The 20,487-nt window shown below is 32.3% G+C and overlaps 1 protein-coding gene across 1 annotated transcript; it reads left to right on the top strand.

Annotated features, from left to right (window-relative positions):
• The first annotated feature begins 6,922 nt into the window (after positions 1-6,922).
• LOC106620899 (uncharacterized) lies at positions 6,923-20,292 on the top strand. Its single transcript, XM_014239556.3, has 6 exons — positions 6,923-8,258; positions 16,483-16,866; positions 17,921-18,601; positions 18,670-18,747; positions 18,816-19,050; positions 19,380-20,292. The coding sequence occupies exons 2-6, from the start codon at positions 16,686-16,688 to the stop codon at positions 19,531-19,533; spliced, it is 1,329 nt and encodes a 442-aa protein (XP_014095031.1). The 5' UTR covers positions 6,923-8,258; positions 16,483-16,685; the 3' UTR covers positions 19,534-20,292.
• Positions 20,293-20,487: the final 195 nt, after the last annotated feature.

Below are 20,487 nucleotides of genomic sequence, written 5' to 3'. Positions count from 1 at the left end.
CATGCGCGAATTTCGCGTTATCGCCAACGAATTGAGGCGAAAGTTCTGAAGTGCAATATAAAACAGAGATGCGCTGCGATTGAGAGCAACAGAATTTAGTTGAGTTCGCGGCGTTAACAATTCGATATGACGAGAATAGTACTTTTCGCGTTTTCCTTCTGCCTTTTCTGCATTTACGTCTGCAATTGTGAGGAAGTTGCACCCGGCGACACAATACCGTTAACACCACAAATGGGTGAAGCAAAGCAAATCCCCGTTATTGCACTGAGTCGCCAAAGGCGTTTCACCTGCAACAGCTATGCCTGCAAAGCGCATTGCATATTGCTCGGGTGAGCAAGTGACGGTTACTGTAATCGCCAGCACGTGTGCGCTTGTCGCTGATAAGCATTCACAGCGGCGCGTTGAGGGGCGCATTTATTTACTATTTTCGCAAGTATTTTGGTATGCACTATTTCATTTCATTTATAATAAAAAAATATTTTTAATTTGAAAATTATCAACAAAAATGGTAAAAAAACGTTTTTAATTAATTAATTGCTTCGGAAATTTGCTCATCGTTTCAACGGCCATAAAGCGTTTCAATGAAGCAATGAAAGGATAGATGCACCGTTATGATGATCAGTGCGACCGATAATGAATAAATGGTTTGTATGGTCTGTGAATTCACACGCTCACAGCGTGAATTAAATAAACAGAACTAGAAATTGTCGAAAAATATAGAAAAATTGTGCATAATTTATGAAAATCAAAATTCTGTGACCGTGCAATTTCTTATGCTTTGTTGAAGATTTTAATAAGTGAGGCGCGTCGGCGTCGCCACCATCTGGTCCAATCAACTGACTTAACACCAACGAGCGACCGTTGTTGTTAACAAGTGGTCTTGTTGTATGCATGCATGCATGTATGTATGTGCATGTATGTAATATATATTTATATGTGTGTGTGCACTTGTAAATATGCTTTGAACGCACTCAAAGTAAAACGTTTATCTAATGTTTTTGTTTCAGATTTTCTTCTTTTATTGAGCACATCAATAACGCACACAGTTGGTGGGCGCGGCAGTTTTGGAAACATTTCGACGCATATACATTATATTTCGAAAGTGACTACATTATCTACATTTTGATGATATGTATTAATATATTCAATTTCGTAAATTTTTAAATTTTTTTCTCGAAAATATTTCTAAAACGAAGAATTTTCTATTATACTCTTACATAACAATTAGTTAAGTTATATTATAATCACTAGAAAAATACGCTAAGTTAAGAATCGGCGATATTCCTGAAGACATATTTCAGATATTATCTATAAAGGCCTGTTGAAAATTTATAAATCAAAATTTCAGTTAACATAAAGTATATTTGAAGTGCTGCCACCTATTTAAAAAATATCAACTCAATAAAGTTTATAAAATGAAATAATTGCTTAGAAAATAGCTAACATGGTAAAGCGGCATAAAAAATAAATTAATAATTTAGAGTAGGATTGCCACGTTTTTGGAAATTTCATATGCTCGTATATATTTGGGTCTATAACTATATTCGTGTTGTTACTTTCTTAAAGCTTGAACAATTATATTATTCAGAGTATTGTCCGCCTGAAGCTATAACATTTTCGCCTCCTTTTGGCAATTTGTCGATTCCACCCCACAAGAACTGCGCAGGCTTGAATGAATGAAGCCAATTTTTAATAACTAGTTCTCATGCGAAACCTATTAATCCAGTGAGTGCGTTTTGCATCGACCAGAACGAATGCTAGTCAGAAGGGTCAAGGTCTGAGCTATAAGGCGGGTAAAGCAAAACTTCCAAGTCACTGTTTTCCAAATAGTTTTTCACCGGTTGCAGCATGAGACTGAGGTTGTCATGACTGAAAGTTTGACAATCGCTTGCTTGAATTTGATGATTTGTGGACAGTAGTGTTCCCTAATAATAGTTTTACTTAGTTTTAAAAGCTCATAATACAGCATACCGTTCGGATACCACCAAATAAAGATTATTACCTTGGCGCCATGAACATTCGGCTTTGCCGTTGATTTGGCTGGTTGGCTAGGTTTCACATATGATTTTTGGCGTTTAGGATTATCGTAATGAAGGATCAGCAGTCACAATCCAATGTAAAAACGACTTTTTTTTTAGTGTTCATGCAGCGAGTGTACTAATGTTCAACAACAATCTTCATCGAGAAATGCTTTCAGTTCCTCAGCTTCATACTTTTTTGCCATCCAGGACATTCTTGGTCTTCGAAGCCAAATCACCACTCTGAAATCGTGCAAACCACTTTTAGCACTTTCGCTCAGCCAGAATATGTTCACAATAAACTTGCACAAAAATACGATGACTTTCGGTGGAGGTTTTTTTCATATTAAAAGCACGAAATTTAGAATTTGATATTCGATATATCGAAGTTTTAAACTCTTAGAACAGAATAAGGTATACGAGTATTTTATAACTGAAAATAATTTCACAGGCATGCAAAAAGTATTAATTTCACAAAAGCAATGCGAGCGACAAAGCTTCTAATCGAGATGAGCAAGTCTTGGGTACAATCGGAAATTACGATTTATTTTAATTTTATGGGCTATAACTGTTTATTTTTGTCACTCACGAAGCAATAAGCAAAACTAAGATTTGAAACCGATTCACTGCCAGCTCAATGCAGGTGTTGCCCCCATGAGTAATTTAACAAAATTGTTTATGGTTATACAATCAAACGCGTCTAAATCAAAAGTATTTATATTGTTTATATATATATTACATATATTGGTGCTTCCCCAAACAAAAGAAGAGATCGCATTAATGGCGAAAAGTGCTCCGATGTAATTCGACTGGATTATTCTTTAATGTAAACGATTATGATTTGGCATAAAAACACTACAACAAAGTATTTTTCTTACTTCGAACACACATACATACATATATTTATGCGGCAATAACTCAAAGCATATTAACTTCTGCAAATTTCTCAAAAGAGAAAGAGAATGAGTAGATGACAAGCAAAACTACCAATTGATAAAGCACCCACATAGCTTTAAATATATAATATGTACGTATACAAATAACCATGACCATAGAAATATGCTTGCCAACTAGTTAACTTGCTTAGTGCTGCAATGTCTCTTCAAATAAATGCGCAGGAATTGATCTAGAAAAGCGAGAAGAGGTGAGACTCAAATATATGGAAGTATAAAATTTATATATTTAACTTAATTTCGATCAGTTAGTTTGTATGGCAGCTATATAATATAATGGTCCGATCTAAATAATTTGTTCGGAGATTGTTGCTTTGCCTTGGATAACAATCAATGCCAAAGTTCGTGTTTATATCTTCTCAAATATAGAAATTTTCCATATATACCCTGTTCAAGTTATCGAACTAGTTATAAACTAATCCAAATATATTCATTATTGCACCAGTATGGTAACTACTGCTTCAGTGCGGTAGTTGTTCACTTATTGGGACTTCTATACACAACCATATCTACATAAGTTTGTATTTCGGAGCTTAAGCATGACCACAGCCCGCAGCAACGCCTGTTAGCACAACAACAATGCGCAAAAATAAGAAATCAACAATAATTAAGTCATAAAAATAGAGCACAACGTGATTTTGAAATTCTTTCCATACTTTTGCTTTAATTTCGAAATCTTTTAAAATAATTTTTGAAAAACGCGAATCATTTTCGAATACCGTTTAATGAACTTTAATTGGCGCACCCGGCTATTTGATATATCTACTTTTGTGAACGACTTGACAATTCACACAGCGGTATTTACGTATACATAGAGCGCCTATGTGGCACACTCACATGGGCCAACATGCGGCAGATGCCAAAATAATAAAATACGCAAAAATAATGTAGCGATATAATCAAAGCAAGCACCAGCGTCGAAATGCTACAAAATATCAAAATGATTTTCAGAATTTTCCCATGACGGTACATAACGGTGGTAGTGGTGGGGGTGATGCTGATCACAGCAGTATTGTGGTGTTACGTTGCCGACACCTGTCGCACAAATATTTTTTGATGTCGCAATTTGTCAAAACTATTATTTTCAAGCAGCCGGTTAAAGAATTGAGGGAAAATAATATATTAATAAAATGTCATATTTAATGGAATTGATATTTTACTTGTCATTTTTCAATGTGAAAAATATTTACTTTTTTTTATTGTGTATTTTTAAAATATGAGTAAATATTTCGTTAAAATTTAAAACAAAATTGATGGATTAGTTTCTTCAAAAAATCGGCCTTGTATTCAGGCTTTCGACTAGGTGTAAATTTTTGTTTGGTAAATCTCTAAAGAATGGAATCAGGTGCGATTATTAAAATAGTTCAATACAACTCTATATTCTACACTAACTCTCTTGTTTCTTAGCCCAGTTGAACCCCTTATTTCAACTAAGCAGAACAAATGTCTTACAGTTTTTTAAATCTATCTTTGGGTTTAAATAATTATATAATATAATACGAGTATATATAATTTTTCGAATAAACGTTATTAGAATTTTTTTAATAACAAAAAAACATTTATCGGTGCTTTCAATCCGAAATGACGGCTCCTATGTTACCACCATAAAACTTCTCACAGCAGAAATATCAAAAAAATGGTACTTGTATCAACCAATTGCTGCGAATGAAAAATAAATTACAAAAAAATGTTGATTAACTATGTACTTCCAGCAGCGCATCACGAAATCTGCCAATCTACTTCAATAGCTTTGATTAAAATTTACTTCTGTTGTTGTGTGATTAATGTACAATAAATAAGTGCTTCGATTCTCGATTGGCAGCCAATTTTCGAAATCATTTATACAAATTGGCACATAAGTTATATGAAACCCTCTCTCTTTGCAACGTATCGCCATGCAAGCCAATTCTCGAATCACTTTCCTCTCTATCTATATAATGTTATATATATAAATGTAAATGTTTGTCACCAGCAACGCCTACATGTAGGCCACTTATGTAGTGCGACCGACGCCGTAGACACGAATCGAGCACAGGTAACACATATACAGGTACATACATATGTACGAGTAGCATGTAAGCTTACACCACATACATATGTACGAGTATGTATGTAAACTTGTGTATTTTCTTCACTTCTTTCACTTTCACTTATTTTCTCGAATGAAATTATTTTGACAAAATAAATTGCCAGCGTTCTTTATTTATGCTGTACCAGATTTGTAGGTCATTTAACAAAATTAGCGAAACTGTCGACATGTCATGCAACAATGTGTTACAACAACAAATAATTTATTTATAATTTAGCAAAATATTTTTGTGAACGTTGTCAAACCTGTTGTTTTGGACACATTCTCCTCAGTGGGCATTCTGTTGTTAGTGTGCCGGTATTTTTGGCATTATTATAGTGCAGGTAGTAGATCAGGTACACACAAGGCTGCGACTCGATTGTTTGAAGAAAATTTTAAAAAGTGATTTCATTGAAAAAGAAGTAATTAAAATTTATTTATTACTTAGTAGTGTCCATGATAACTACCCAAAACATTTTAAGAATACACAGTAAAATGAAAAAATTATTCCTTTCCGAGCTAAACGCGATCTCCGTCGGCGCTAAACAAAGGTCCTCTACCTTGCAATGATTGCGGTCTTCTCCATGGTTTAACCCAAAAAAAAAAAAAACATCTCGACTAAAAGATAGTGTTCAAACAATCATCTACTGTTGAAAAAATATCAACAATTAACAAAATGACAGTTTTTAAAAATAAAAAGTTGAAACTCACACAAAACTTTGGTAATTTTTGGCCTGCCAAAGTTCATTTTATGTTCAGAAAAAAAAACTTGTGGCTCATTGTATGGAGAACTACACACATATATATATACAGAAAATGCAGAAAAAATTTGATAGTGATCGAAACGATTTGTCTCCCAATAATCACTCACGCAATTTGGAAAATGTACAGATTAAACTGAGCGGCTATACTTTAGAAGGCTGTAACTCCAAAACTATTTGAGATATCGATTTTTTAATAAAAAAAAACCTTTTTTTAATTTCACGCTAGGTGTGTACCTTAAATTGTATTGCTATTGTTGCAGTGAGTGTGCTATAACATACCGGAAACCTATAATCTGAGTTTTTCTGTAACGTAGACTTAACTGTCTTTGGAAATGATTCTTTGAAATGAAAATCATTGCTAACTATAAAAATTGTTTTTCTCTAAATTATAAATATTTTAAAATTTGTAACAATTGAAAGGCACCAACAAGGGCCTAAATCTTTATATGTATACTATATAGAACTTTGTATGTGATATTGCGTATGATATTTTTATAGAAATTTCAATTTCATTTAACACCAGCCAAAAGTGGATAGTAAGCACGCGGGCACTTCGAGAGGCAACACGTGGGGCCAGACCATGCCTGCGTCGTTATCGCTGATTGCTACGTTGGGGGAAAACGTGAGCTGTTTACATTATTGCCAAATGCACAACGAAAAACTTATTTGCTGTACATTGACTGCTACACGCTGTGATACTTCAGCATTTGCGAGCTTAATGCTTCCGTTTCATATTTATTTTTTAGCGGAATAACGATGTATGCGTGCCACGCTGTTGTTATTGCTATTGTATTGCTTCAATGGTTTAATGATGGTGTTGGTTTAAGTGAGAGCGGCGTTGTGGGTGAAAATTCTATGTACATGAAAGTGAGTGTAGAAAGCACGTTCGGGCCACTGACATCTTCAATGGGGCTGCAAACGGGTATGTTCATTGATGACGTCGAAAGCAAACGGAGCCATTTATTTAAGCACGCAATGAAAAAAGGAAGCTGCCGTTATATAGTATATACATATTTATATCAATGTGTGTGTGTATTTTTTCGGCTTCAGTTGTAATGAGAACAGCATGTAGAGCGACTGGGCGAATTTCCGGGGTGGTCGGTTGGTAAAAAATCAACAGGCGCTGAAGTTGCCAAAGAAACTCTATGTAAAGCATGTGTTTATACTAGCTATACATGACAAAGAGCGCAGAAATTATAAACTCACATGAGCGGAGCAAGCAGAGCACATGAATAACGGCAAAACAATTGCCTGACTGTTGACTGTTTGTTGGCCCGTTGATTGCGGTCTGTGGTTAGTTGTTTGTTGGCCCGCTCGCAGAGCAGGCGGGCGAGATGAGTTGCCTTGCTGCCTTACTGTCGTTATTTGCATGTTGATATACACACATAGGTACATATGTATCTAAAAACATAAATACAATGGCAAAGAGCCATTGAGAAGAGAGAAACTTGTTGGATTGGATTGTTCACCAGCTCGCGGCGCTCAATCAGCAACATGCTTCAAAGACCAGTGCAACTTCAACAACTTCTTTAGAAGTACGTTCAATTCATTTACATTTTTGATGTGCAAACAGGGAGCAAGCGTTGTTTTTTTTACTGGCGCTCCTTGGGCGCACTCGCTCAGCGCTTGCGGTCTGCAGGCAAACAAAGAAGAATCAACAGCTAAACAATGTGCCGCGACGGCACAGAGTAGCACAACAGAAATATAATGAAGAATGATTACTTGTCGCCTACTCAGATCAGCTCGCAGCCAGGCAGCTAGCACACACACATACACGCGCGCACAAACCAAGTGGCAAGTGAGCTGCTAATACAGCAAGTAGGCGAAAAAGGCAAGCAGGCAGCCAGGCAGCTATATGAGCATTCGCCAGTCACCAAGAAAACGGTCGCATCAGTGTGCGAATGACTGATTGACCGATCGGACGAACTCTTGTTATCGTTGTTAGAAGCGAGCGGGTTGCTTGCGGTGCCCCCCATACCCGGAAAGTGCGGGTCCCAAACACTTTCAGCTAATTCAATGTGCTAATAAAGTAAACAGTAGCGAAAAAATCTTGATGAATTACTGATTTTATAGTGTGAAAGTGCGTAATGTGTAATTATAACGAAAAGTCTACTTATCGAAATATATAGCCACAAGTGTTTTTTTAAAGATATTTAATTGGAAAAGTATAAAGCAGTAAACGTGCATTGAAATTTAAAGAAACATTACAGAAGATTGTATGCTAATCACATCAAAGTAAAAAATATATAAAGTTTCCATATTAATACAACTTCTTTGCAAATAAATAAAAATTAAAGAAAGTAATAAAATTTAAAAAAATACAACAATTATTTCCAAATGAATTTCTAAAAATTTTATAAATTAATACAAAAATTATTTATAAATAAATTTGCTTCACGTACGAACATTTGGTTGTTGCTGAATTGAACGTCGTATTTTATGTGCGACACAGCAGGTAATATTTAGCTGTCAGCTACTAAGAAAAGATATACAACGTTTAATTATTTATAATGTGCTCGATTTGTGTTATTATATTACCCTGTTGACAGCGCAGTTGCATAATTCATTTGAGCTGTAAGCTGCCTGCTAACTTTGTCTGTAGTAGTTGCTAAGACTTTCGCGATCAGTCTGACAATGAATATGTGAAATCGAAAACACAGCCAGCTAAAAACAGAAGGCGATATGGGAAATAAGGCGAAAAAAAAGTAAACCCAAAAACATAAGTAACAATCGAATAAACACAACTAAACGAAATTGACACAATGAAAATGCCTACGAGGCGACAAATCTCAAAATAAACAACTACTCTTCATTTATTATGTAGGCTACATGGCGTATGAGTGTTGTGCGGGGCGTATGAGTGACCATTTGAGCTTGATGCCAGAGTTGTGATTTCAAGTAGCGCTTTAGTGCATATATAATTTTGAAAATTTAACTACTTAGTACCTATGTTAGGTCTGTTAGTTGTTCATCATATATTCAGTTAGTGTTAGTACATAAAATAATTAATATTAACAATTCCACAAACCCTCCAAACATCACACTTTCGGCTCAAACATATTACGAAGTACAACAGTAATTTTAAAGCAATTTTAAAAATTTTGAAAGTTTTTCGAAAAAAATAAAAAAAGAGGTTACTTCGTAAATGAACTATAAAAATAAACTCAGTATTGTTTTGTGATAAAAAATTCCATACACTATATAGCAATAAATCACTCAAATATATAATTAAATTTTCAATATTTAATCCAAGATGCTTGGGATTAAAAATTGAAAATATTAATTTTTGATTTAATTGAATGCAAAAAAATGTTAATTCAAAAGCATGTAATTTTTTTAATTCTTAATTATATGCTTGAAATAAAAAATAAAAATTTTAATCCGAGATCCCAAAAACCAAATTAAAAATTCATTTGAAAAAAAAAATAATTTTTAGTTTTTTATTTCGTATATGGGATTAAACATTTTTTTTTAATCCGGTATTTTATTTTAATCCCGGGGGATTATTATTATTATAATTTGGGGGTTCATACAAGAACTTGATTCTGATCGTTCAGTTTATACGGCAGCTATATCCTATAGTGGTCCGATCTGAAAAATTGACTCGAAAACTATAATGTTGTCTTGAATAATATTCTATGCTAAATTTCGTGAAGATAAATTGTCAAATAAAAGAGTTTTTCAAACAAGAACTTGATTCGGTTTTAAAAATCTTTGAAATCCAACCATGGGCCGAATTCAAATTCCACCTTATATATTATTCTATTTAAAACGTTTATATTTAAATAATAAACAGTTTGGCAGTACTTTAAAATGTGTGAAAGCCCCAAAGTCACTTTGCCAGCTCGTTGTTACACTTTTCAAATTTATGTTTTTACAAATGTCATTTTTGTTCATGTTATGTATATCACTCAAGTTTCAAAATATTTTTAAATACTTAATATTTTAAACAACAATAAAAATGCCACAGCGAAAGATCTTCAAGTCTGTGCGATATACATATGTATGTTCACGAAGCTGTGCCAGTGTTGGTCGCGAAAAATGTCAAGTATTCCAAAATGACAATAAACCCCAACACACAAGCATAATGACATATGCATATAAGTGTTTAACTGTATGTATTTTATGACAATCTCTATGAGAAAAGCACCTATTTGTGTTGCGCATTTCAAAATATTTCTGCAGCCCATTAGCGCTGCCGATTACATTGTGTGCATGTATGTATGTATGTGTGTCGCTGCTACGCTACAAAGATGTGCTGTGTATGCTGGCGAACGCTTGCGAAAACCTGCTAATTTATTATTTTCTTTATTAAATTTATTCTTATTTATTTTTGCACAAAAAATTATACAAAATATTTCGAAAAAATATGCATAAATTTCGAAGACGTAAATTCCGTTAAACAAAAAGATGTTTTACAAAGTGACAGAGAGCGTCGACACCTTAACCCTTATAGAGTACGTTGGTAAATACTAAATAATGATAAAAATAATTCTGGCGATATAGGAACACTGTTAAAGCTCATTTTTCTTAAATCTGATAAAAATATATTTAAATATTTGATTCGTTCACTTTTCAAAGCTTTTAAATACAGGAATTTTTAATGCGAAAATCCCTCTGAGGTATATTCTTTAGAAAATGTTATGCTCTACAAGAATCCTTGATGTAAAAAATTATACTATGAGGTTCAAAAGTTATGGTATTTTAAATGAAAAAACATTTTTTATCAGTTATTTAAATGGAAAACTTTCAAAGCTCACCGACACATTTTAAAATTTAGCTAAAAATACTAACTCGCAAGAAACACTTTTTATTCTGTATATAGATTAACATTTGGCTCAGCCTTATGTATCTTGTATTATGCCTAAATCTGTACTGAAGATTTATTATTGACAATAATAAATGATCGGCAATAAGTACGTTTTAGCGAAAAAAAATTTGCCTATATACTTGTACATACATATATACATACATATTTACCTTCGTCCATGCGTATATCGAAACATGTCAATCGGTCTTCGTTAAACGATGTTGACGACGCACCAGACTCGCCCACAAATGTGTGGAATGGAATGTTTAGAAATCAGTTTTTTGTCTAATGTTGTTGTTAATGAGGAAAAATGTTGCCTTCACATTTGTGTTTCATCATATATTGATGTAAGTAAAAATAATTTTTGACATCTACATATATGTAAGGTCATTTCCCAAATTAAAAAATAGAGCGTTTCACCTTAGAACATTTTCAAATAACTTAAAGTATTTTGTTGATGTCGGTACCTACGTGTTGTTTTTCGATACCTCGTACGTTAACGAGGTAATTCGAGAAGTTATCTCTCCAAATCCTAAATATGTTTTTATTTTCTGACATTGTCTGTCGAGAGAGTCCATTATCAGAATGAACTCTGGTCAGCATGTCTGTTAGATTTTGTAGTTGAGATTATTTGAAAATTTTATTGTTTAAAATTTTATAATTTTTTTACTTTTGAAGAAAATCGAGTTAAGGATAGTCTTCCACGAAATTATTTGTTTTGTCTTTTATGTTTTTCAGTTCGAGTTCGTTTCCCATATCCAGATTATACCAATAGGTTCCAGTGAAGTCACTTCTAGCTAATCTTTTCAGTTCAAGGTATAGTTTTAGTAAAATTTCAATACAGTGAACTAAACTAAAGGCAACAAAGTTTAGAATAAGCAATAAACACGATATCATATTCATACAACAATGACGAGAAAACTGTATTTTATATTATAAGAATTTCCACATTATTCAAATATATTTTACATTTTGTTTCGAGCAAGTTAAACATATTTTTATTTCTTTTATTTTATTACTATTTATTTAATTCATTTAGTTTCTGTTTACATTTTATTGTTGTTATTTTGTCATATTATACTTCCTTTTTTATTTTATTGCTAAACAAAACAAACTGTACAATATACAAATATACATATGTACAAATATATACCGTATATTAACTTTTTCGCATTGAACATAATATTATTGATTTAAACAGAAATAAAATTATCAGCAGCTCTTCAAATTGAAAACAAAAAATCACTCAAAACAAATGGGAAAATCCCACTAAAGACAAGAGCACAAAAACACACACCTACACGCGCACCAATAAATAATATATTATATACTTATTATATATTTAATTCTTAAAATTACTTGAAATACAAAACAATGAAATGTACTAATACAACAAAGACACCAACAACAACACTTGGTGCGAAGACATTAGCAGCAGCCAAGAAGCTCGCCGCAAGTGGCAAATGAAAGACTTTCGAGTCAAGTAGTAAAATGCCAAGTGCCAGACAAATTAAACCAAACAAAACTAAGCAATATATAATATATGTATATACACATGTACACACATATCTACATCTATTTTAGGCATGTTTGTATATGCGTGTCCAAAGCAATAATTATTGTGCATAGAAGTAAAAAACAAGAAAACTACTTCTGTAAATACACACACATACATACATACATATTAGCAACACTCAAAATTTGTGTTAAATGCAACAGGAATATTGCAAGCATTTCTTGAAGGCCAAGCGCGGAGCTCAGAGCGAATTGAGAGCGAAGAGTATGCAAATGTACACATGAATAGCGGTAACATGGAAATTTAGCTTGTATGTGCACGTATGTATACACATGCGAATATGTTAGCATTTTACACGTGCTTATCCTTGAGTAATATGAAAGAATTATTACTTTAATTTAAAAAAAAAATATATTTTTTAGAATTTCTTTTTGGCATTTCCGTGATGAACTCGTTTGTTTAAATAATTACCATGCGTGCTATACCGCTATATATTTCTATGTAAGTACGCGCATAACTTATGAATATACATGTATATGTACACAAATGTAAACTTTTTTTAGAATACTTGTCCACGCATGGATATGCAAATTAACCCAGTGGTAAAATTACAGTATACCTATTTAATCAAAAGTAATCTTGGGTAGGTTTTTAGGAATCGCAAAAAGCCATTGTAAATTATTAAACAAAAAAATTAAACTATAACTTAGAGTTACTCACCTATGCACCGCAACTCTCGCACTTTGGTAATAGAAATTATCAACTTTTAACAGCAAATTAAACGATTTCGATTAAAATCTTGGAGCTAAGGTGCGACCCCGAAGTTATTTCAATCACACTGTTTCACTTGCTATTATTTAATTTTAAAATTTATAAATGATAATTTTGACTATTTTATATTTGGATTTGGATTTTATCTTTATTTTGGATTTTATCAGGATTTTTATCGAATTAATTATTAAATTTTTTGAAAAGAACAAAGGTATAAAAAAAACACTGCAGTTAAGGTAAACTAAATATAATATGTGTATAAAAACTGATTTGTGCACAATTACTAAAAAAAAATTAAAATTTTTGATTTGTATGTATGTATGTGCATATGTAATTTGGAAGCAATTGAGACTGAAGCATATTTTTTTTTTTGATAACGCCTTTTACAATTAACATACATATTATTTCCGGTATGCTGCCTGCAATATATGCTTATTATATTCCGAAATATTTAACGAAACAATAAGATGATAAAGGCAAAAAATATAAAAAATACAAATTGGCAAATTCATTAACTGAAAAAAAAAATCATTTTAAACTTTCTGCTAGATATAGCAGAATAAAATTCTCTAACTCTTGAAACAGAAGCCGATAATATTTTTGCTGTGTTAATTTCTAAATATATCCCATATTATAATATATGAAAATTAAATTTTTTTTTCTTTTGTAATATACTAATATTATATTATAATAATTGCATTTTGCAAATTTTTTTCGATTTTATATTTTTATATCAATTTTTTCACATAATTCTTTTTTTTTTCTTTTCTTTTCCTTAGCACATCTTTTTAATAACTTTTTTTTGCACTTTTATGTTTTTACATTAATAGCATTTTTATTACTTTTTAAATACAATTTAATTTAGAATACTTAACTTGTTTATAGCCAGCATTTTTCTCTTTAATTTTTTTTAATTTGCCTTATTTTTTTTATTAATTACTTGTTTATTTTTTTTTGTGTATTCCCGAATTGACATATTCATATTTTTCTTTCTCATTTCTTCACATTTATCACATTTTTATTATTATTTATATTAGAATACTTAAATATTTATTAACTGCCATTTTTTTTTTTTTTGTGTATAATTTTGCTTTTTTTTATTATTTATTTATTTATTTTTTAATTAACCGATCTGCCCACACGCACTTAAAATACTGAAAAATAACAACATTTCTTAATAATGACCACATATTTAATGAATGAAATTTATATACAAACCTACTTCACAAATCACAAACTCTTCCTCGAACAGAAATAAAAAATCTGCAAATGAAGTAAATTTAAAATTAAAAGCAAAATAATTATTTTATCTATATATTTACATACATACAAGTATAATAATATACTTAATGATTACAAAGTAGGAAAACCTAGATAGAAATCAATCTTAAATTATGCGGACACAAAAAATAATAAATTTACCGTTATTTGTCTGACTTTTTAAGCTTCATCGAAGTCATGTGACTCACACAATTGAGAAAAGGATCAGATTTATACAAATATGTTGGAGAACCTAAACAAACTACTAAGAAGTTTTTTTTTCTAGAGCTATAAACTGATCTAGACTTTATCAAGTTTGAACTACTCTAAGATTTCTATGTTTTAACCAAAATCGGGTAGCTGACAACTCTAGGGCATTCAAATGTTAAAATATCACTTTCTTGTTAGGAAAAACTAGAGTTAATCGACCTTGGGCATCATACCAGCTGTGAAATAGTTGGCACCTTTATACATACATCCAATACATATGTATGTATACTATGTAAAAGTATTTCCCACTGGGCTACTTAAAAATAGCTAACAGTTTGTTCAGATGAGTGATCTATTTGTAGGCATTTTCATTCCAGCTTCAATTTCAAGGTATACCATACGCGTAAATACATACATACATACATGCACATATGGACCAACTATCGCACATTTCATACGGGAAAATCACATTTCCTATTTCGATTTTTGCTTCGACTTCTGGTAATGAAGCTTTTGTTTGTTTAAATGCGATTTAACGACGTGAGCATATTCACATAAAACGCTAAGCGTACATGCACAACAACAACAATTATTTGTTAATTATTTAGTAAATATATGTAGTAACAACAAAAAGTAGGACGCAAAAGAGTAAAAAATAAGATTTTAAATCGAAAATGAAAAATGAAAACTAAAACGTTGACGCCAATCTACCAACAAGCATTCTTATAAATTAGTCGCACGCAATTTTGACATTTTGGCAGACAACTATTTTGGCAGCGCAAAGTGTGTACTTCTGCAAACAGCCACACATGCATATATGTATGTATGTATTTGAGCTAAAGAAACAACCACTTGCGCATCTTAATCCAAACAGTTGTTAAATTTTGCGCGCTTGCACGCACACCTTGACACGCCCACGCACACATATTTGGCAATGATGCGTGCACATAACTCAACGTCAATATGCCAGCGGTGACAGCAATGCCTGTGCTCGTGTTTGACGAACCGTGGAACTGTTACCAGTTTTATTAAAATAGAAATTTAAATTTAATTTTCGAAAAAATAATTTAAAACACATAAAAGTTGTTGAAACAAAACGCTTTGGCCGGCAATTTGTTTCGCAGATAGCTAACAGAATTCGTTCAATTGTATAGTTTTTATTATTTATAATAGAAAATATATTGGACTTCAACAATAGAGGAAATGGATGAAATAGTTGAAGAAATTTTGTTGATTATCAATTTCTAATATAAAAGTTTCTTATTATTTTTCATGATTAAACATGCCTTATTTTTAATCTTAATTATTTTAATAAAAACTCGTAATTTTCACAACCTAAGCGGCTTCATCTAAAAGCTTTTGAAGGCCTGTTGTTGTTATGACCTAACAACAGGTGCATTTTTATTGCAATTATTTGTACGAGCATAACTATATCTGAAAACGTAACGGACCAACGGTCACTTTCAATGGTAGCGACTATATACTATAGTGGTTCGATTTGAACATACAAGTATTCGGAATGGTGTATCGTTGCCTTGAACAATAAACTATGTCAAGATATGTATGAAGATACCTTGTGAAATAAAAAAGGTATTGTATGGAACTTTTTTTCGATTGATCGCTCAGTTTGTATGACAGCTATAGACTATTGTGGTCCGACAAAAGAACAGCTTCTTGGGCGCAAAAAGATGTCTGCAAAATTTCAGGTTACAATAAGAGCCATGAGCATATAAGATGTAGCATACATTTAGTATAATGTTTAATTACGCAAAGACCGTATACCGAAAATAGGAATTATTCCAAAAAACTTGTCTGTAGTATACAAAATATGTTATATTCGATCATTTTATAAATATTTATAAAATATTATATTAAGTTTAAAATATGAATCGAAAATAAAAATTTTGCAAAAACAAATTATAGCCACATATTTTTCGAGTAAGCTGTCAAATTTTCTCTGGCAGACATGTGTATGTTCATACATATGTATGTATAAGTATTTGGTTTTGCTCTGCCCGAATGTATAAAATATTAATTTGCTATATTTATTCCCTAATTACTTGGTATGATCTCCGTAGCTATAATCAAAAATCTTTTTCATTCATTTTTAAGTAAACAAAACTGGCGCTTACACTTTGTATAAGCGGCTGGGGCACAAAGTTGCTTATACGCCCTGAGGGTTAGAAACTAAATCCGAAGCATTAACAATCAAGCAGATAAAGACACGACACAGAGCCATAGCGCTTTTTGTGCCTTGAGCGCCTCGCTGCTATCAATAACAGTACCATAGCAAGGACCAACCAAACACCAGCGAAATGATACGAGATGTCTCCAGCTCAACACTTGGACGCGAGGAGGAACGCAAGCCACTTATGGCAGCGTACATGTTTCAGCGTCGTGTGCTGTTCGGTTGTAGCGTGTTGATGGTGGTGTCGCTCATCATGTGGATTGTTGCCATTTCGACAGATCATTGGGTTATTATAACCGGGGGAAAAGGTAAGACTAATATCAGCGACCAATTGAATATTTATATATATTTTGTTAGACACATTTCGATTTTCCATCACCAAGAAAATATAGTATAACATTTGGCCATTAAATAGCAAGCGAATTTTGCACACCGAAGCACATACACACCAAATACAAACTTTGGCGATAACAAATTCGAAAATATTTTAAGTGACAATGTTATTTCGAATACTTTTGATTTGTAATTTTTTTATTTTTTGTTATTATTTTCTTTAAAAGTAGGAAGCAATTTGGCTCGAAGATGCCGCTAATGATCAGAGACAGGCTGCGCAGAGCAATATTCACAATTTTATGAGCTATTTGTTCGCACTTCAGAACTTTTATCACTTTTTTCCTATTTTTGAAAGAATGTTTATATGTAGCAACTGCGTTTTATGGCAGCAATTCGCCACTAGTTTACACATCCGCCAGAACGTACTATCGTTCCGCCTTTAGCACGAGTCTTCTTGTTCAGCTCTTGTAATTACCTATTAGATATTAGATGCCTTAGCTTCTTTGTACTCGTATATCCGCTAAGCATATCCAATTAGGCAAAGATACTGATTTTTGTTTTAATTTATTGTTTGATTTACGTATGGTCATATTTTAGAATGTTTGAAAAAAAGTTAACAGGAAGCAATTTAATATTATTTATTTTCGAATCAGTAGCGAAGAGTTCGAGGAGAAATAAACGATTTTTAAATGTTGAATTTAATTTATATGTTTTCGCGTACTTGCCACCTATTCAATATCTGGATTTTTCATGATTTTTTTAATTAAACCAAAAAAGAAAAATCTTTTTACTTGTATTCCCAAAAATCGTAATTAAAAATAATTTCTTATCCCAAATACCGAATTGGAAAATGTTTAATAAATTTTTATTCACAAATACCGGAATGAATAAAATAATGTGAATCCCAATTACAATTTAATACCAGATTTATAATTGAAAAATTCAAACGAAAATTGTTTTTGAATTGATATATTTTATAGGCATAGTCTTAATTAATTTTTGCAATATATTTATATTTTACTTCAATAGGCATATTCATACCTGAGACACGTCGATTTTTTATGGACTCACACTCCGGTTTGTGGGTGCATTGCCGGCATACTAAAACACCTAACGCTTTGCCTGCCGCCAATGTGGTGCGCAATTTCACCTCCATTGCTTATGTGAACCCTACAACGTTAATCGATGCCAAATTGAATGCATCAGCACTTGAGTTTGTGCGTGAATTTAGCGAGGAAATAGTGGAGATACCAATGAAAAATTTCACAGAGTCCGCTAGACGACGCATGTTTGCGCATTGGGTACGTAATGACGAGGAAGAGTTTAAGGCATTCAAAAAAATCTTTGAAGATCTTGTATTAAATACAACAGCCACACAAGCCGAAACCATACCCATCAATGCTAAGCCGATCGCAATTGATCCGCTAAATGTACTCGAAATAAAGTCAAGAAAAATTTTTGGAACGGCCCTACAAAATGTCAAGGTCAATTCGACATCATATTATTTTGTTATACCAGAAGCGGCGCAATTAGCAATATTTGCGGGTTGGAATGACAAGCCATATGTGCCGAAACTTTTCTGGCCATATGTGCGTGATTTGGGCGTACCAGCATTTGTACTGGATGACCATCAGGTGATATTGCAGCTGGTGCCACCACTACCACCAAGTAGTGGTCGCGAAGCGAACGGTTATGTTTATCAACCGAATGGTAAGCACAAGTCGCATAAATAATGTAAGAAAATAATTTTGTGAAAATTACCATCACATTTTTTCCAGAACGTTGCAAATACATTGACATGTTCAGTAACCCCAAGTCGTTGAACAAAGACCCCGGCATCGATATGGAGCTGATGGGTAAGCAAGCGCGCAGTTTTGCTTGTCTCACAACAGCTACTTTACACTATTTGTTTTTCTTTTGACAGATTATATACGCACGCAGGCTTCTTTTGCCTGCATCACCGTGTTCGTTATGAGTTTGGGTTCGGTTTTCTCTTTTTACACTTTTAAGAATCCGCGCTATATGTTTAAGCGTTTAGCTGGTGGTATTCACTTGGTTTCCGCCTCTACTGCCGTGGTCGTTATACAGGTGCTCAAATCATCAGTTGATTATACAAAGAAGCACTTATTCTACACTTATCCCGAGGGTGCTGAACTTACGTAAGTATTCAAATTTTTGTACGGAAAAAAGCTTTCTTTTATTGTTGCTATAATTAGATGCTTAAAATTTTGACATTTATTTTCACAATCGCGCGATTAACGGTACGAGTTCGTTTTCCGGTTGCTGCAACCAACCTACCTACTCGTTTCGATTCCATACCGTTCTCCAGTTACCCGCTTAGTGTTACCACGTACTAAATATTAGTTTCTCTTCTACTAGTATATTAATATTTTTATTTTAATATTTTTAAATGCATTTCTTATTACAAATTTTGTATTTAATATTTAATTTAGTAAATTAAAACCTTTTCATATAATTTTTTTTTCAGATATGGCTATGGCGTCTACTTAGCATGGTTCACTTTTATAGTGAATCTAGTATGTGGTCTCCTCTTTATGTGGTACTCGGGCAAAAAGAAGGGTGCGAAGGCACCTAACGATGAGGTAGCCATGGCAGATGAGCCTACAATAATGGGCAGATAATAACTTTAACTAACTAATGTTGTGCAATATATACATATGTATCTATGAATATATGTATATATATATCAAAATAGTGCCCACCGATCATCAGTGTACCTTAAGATACTCACTAATGTGCGCAAGGGATAACCATTTTGTTGCGAAAGATAACAAATAATGCAAATTTAAATTATTACATGAAACAAAAAGATGATACGAAACAGATATTGTAGCATCGGAAATGGTCATCTTTGAGTAGAAATCTTAATTAGTCAGAGCTATATGAAAGTAATACGTTTCTTACTAAAAGAAATTGCAGTTCCTAAATGACTAATGTTGTAAAAATAAAGATAATTACATTTTATAATTATAAAAGAAATTAAAAGCAATTTTTACATGTAAACGAATATAAAACAATATGTAAACACACATTCACATATTGAAATGAGCAATCAAAACCAAAAAAAGTCACTATTGTTTAAATATTTAATTATTGTATGTACAATTTCGTTGTAAGCTATATTTGTATATATGCATGTTCGAAAATTTCAAACTTGTTCACTGTTAAATTAATATTTCAAAGCAAATAACATTATAATAGCACGAAAAAACAAGAAATTTATTGACATAAAAGTTAGTTTTTCGAGAAGACGAAGTTTGCTTAAACAAATTACTTAAGGTTTAAAATATTTTCCTTAGTTTATCAGCTTTATATATATATATAAGTCTCTCTTTCTCTCTTTATAATAAAAATATATTCGACACATTTTACAAAAATTACTTTAAACAAGTGTGGTAAGTAAGCAAGTAATGTTTTTGAGTTTATTTCCATAAAAAAGAAAACAAACAAAAAAAATTACTGGTATATTTGTATTAACATAATGCGAGAGTATATATATATATATATATTATAATACAATAAACTATGCAATACATGTACATTTTAATTGGTGGGATATGGCAAGACTTGTAAGG

Source organism: Bactrocera oleae, chromosome 4, assembly GCF_042242935.1.
Source record: "Bactrocera oleae isolate idBacOlea1 chromosome 4, idBacOlea1, whole genome shotgun sequence".
NCBI classification, from domain to species: Eukaryota; Metazoa; Arthropoda; class Insecta; order Diptera; family Tephritidae; genus Bactrocera; species Bactrocera oleae.
The sequence above is the reverse complement of the archived record's forward strand: the minus strand, read 5'-3'. Positions and strand labels throughout refer to the sequence as shown.

Bases quoted from the DNA above. Each gene is read 5' to 3' on its own strand.
- LOC106620899 (XM_014239556.3), top strand. From the start codon at position 16,686: ATGATACGAGATGTCTCCAGCTCAACACTTGGACGCGAGGAGGAACGC. The intron at 18,602-18,669 runs GTAAGCACAAGT...CATTTTTTCCAG, and splicing joins TTATGTTTATCAACCGAATG to AACGTTGCAAATACATTGAC. The intron at 18,748-18,815 runs GTAAGCAAGCGC...TTCTTTTGACAG, and splicing joins CATCGATATGGAGCTGATGG to ATTATATACGCACGCAGGCT.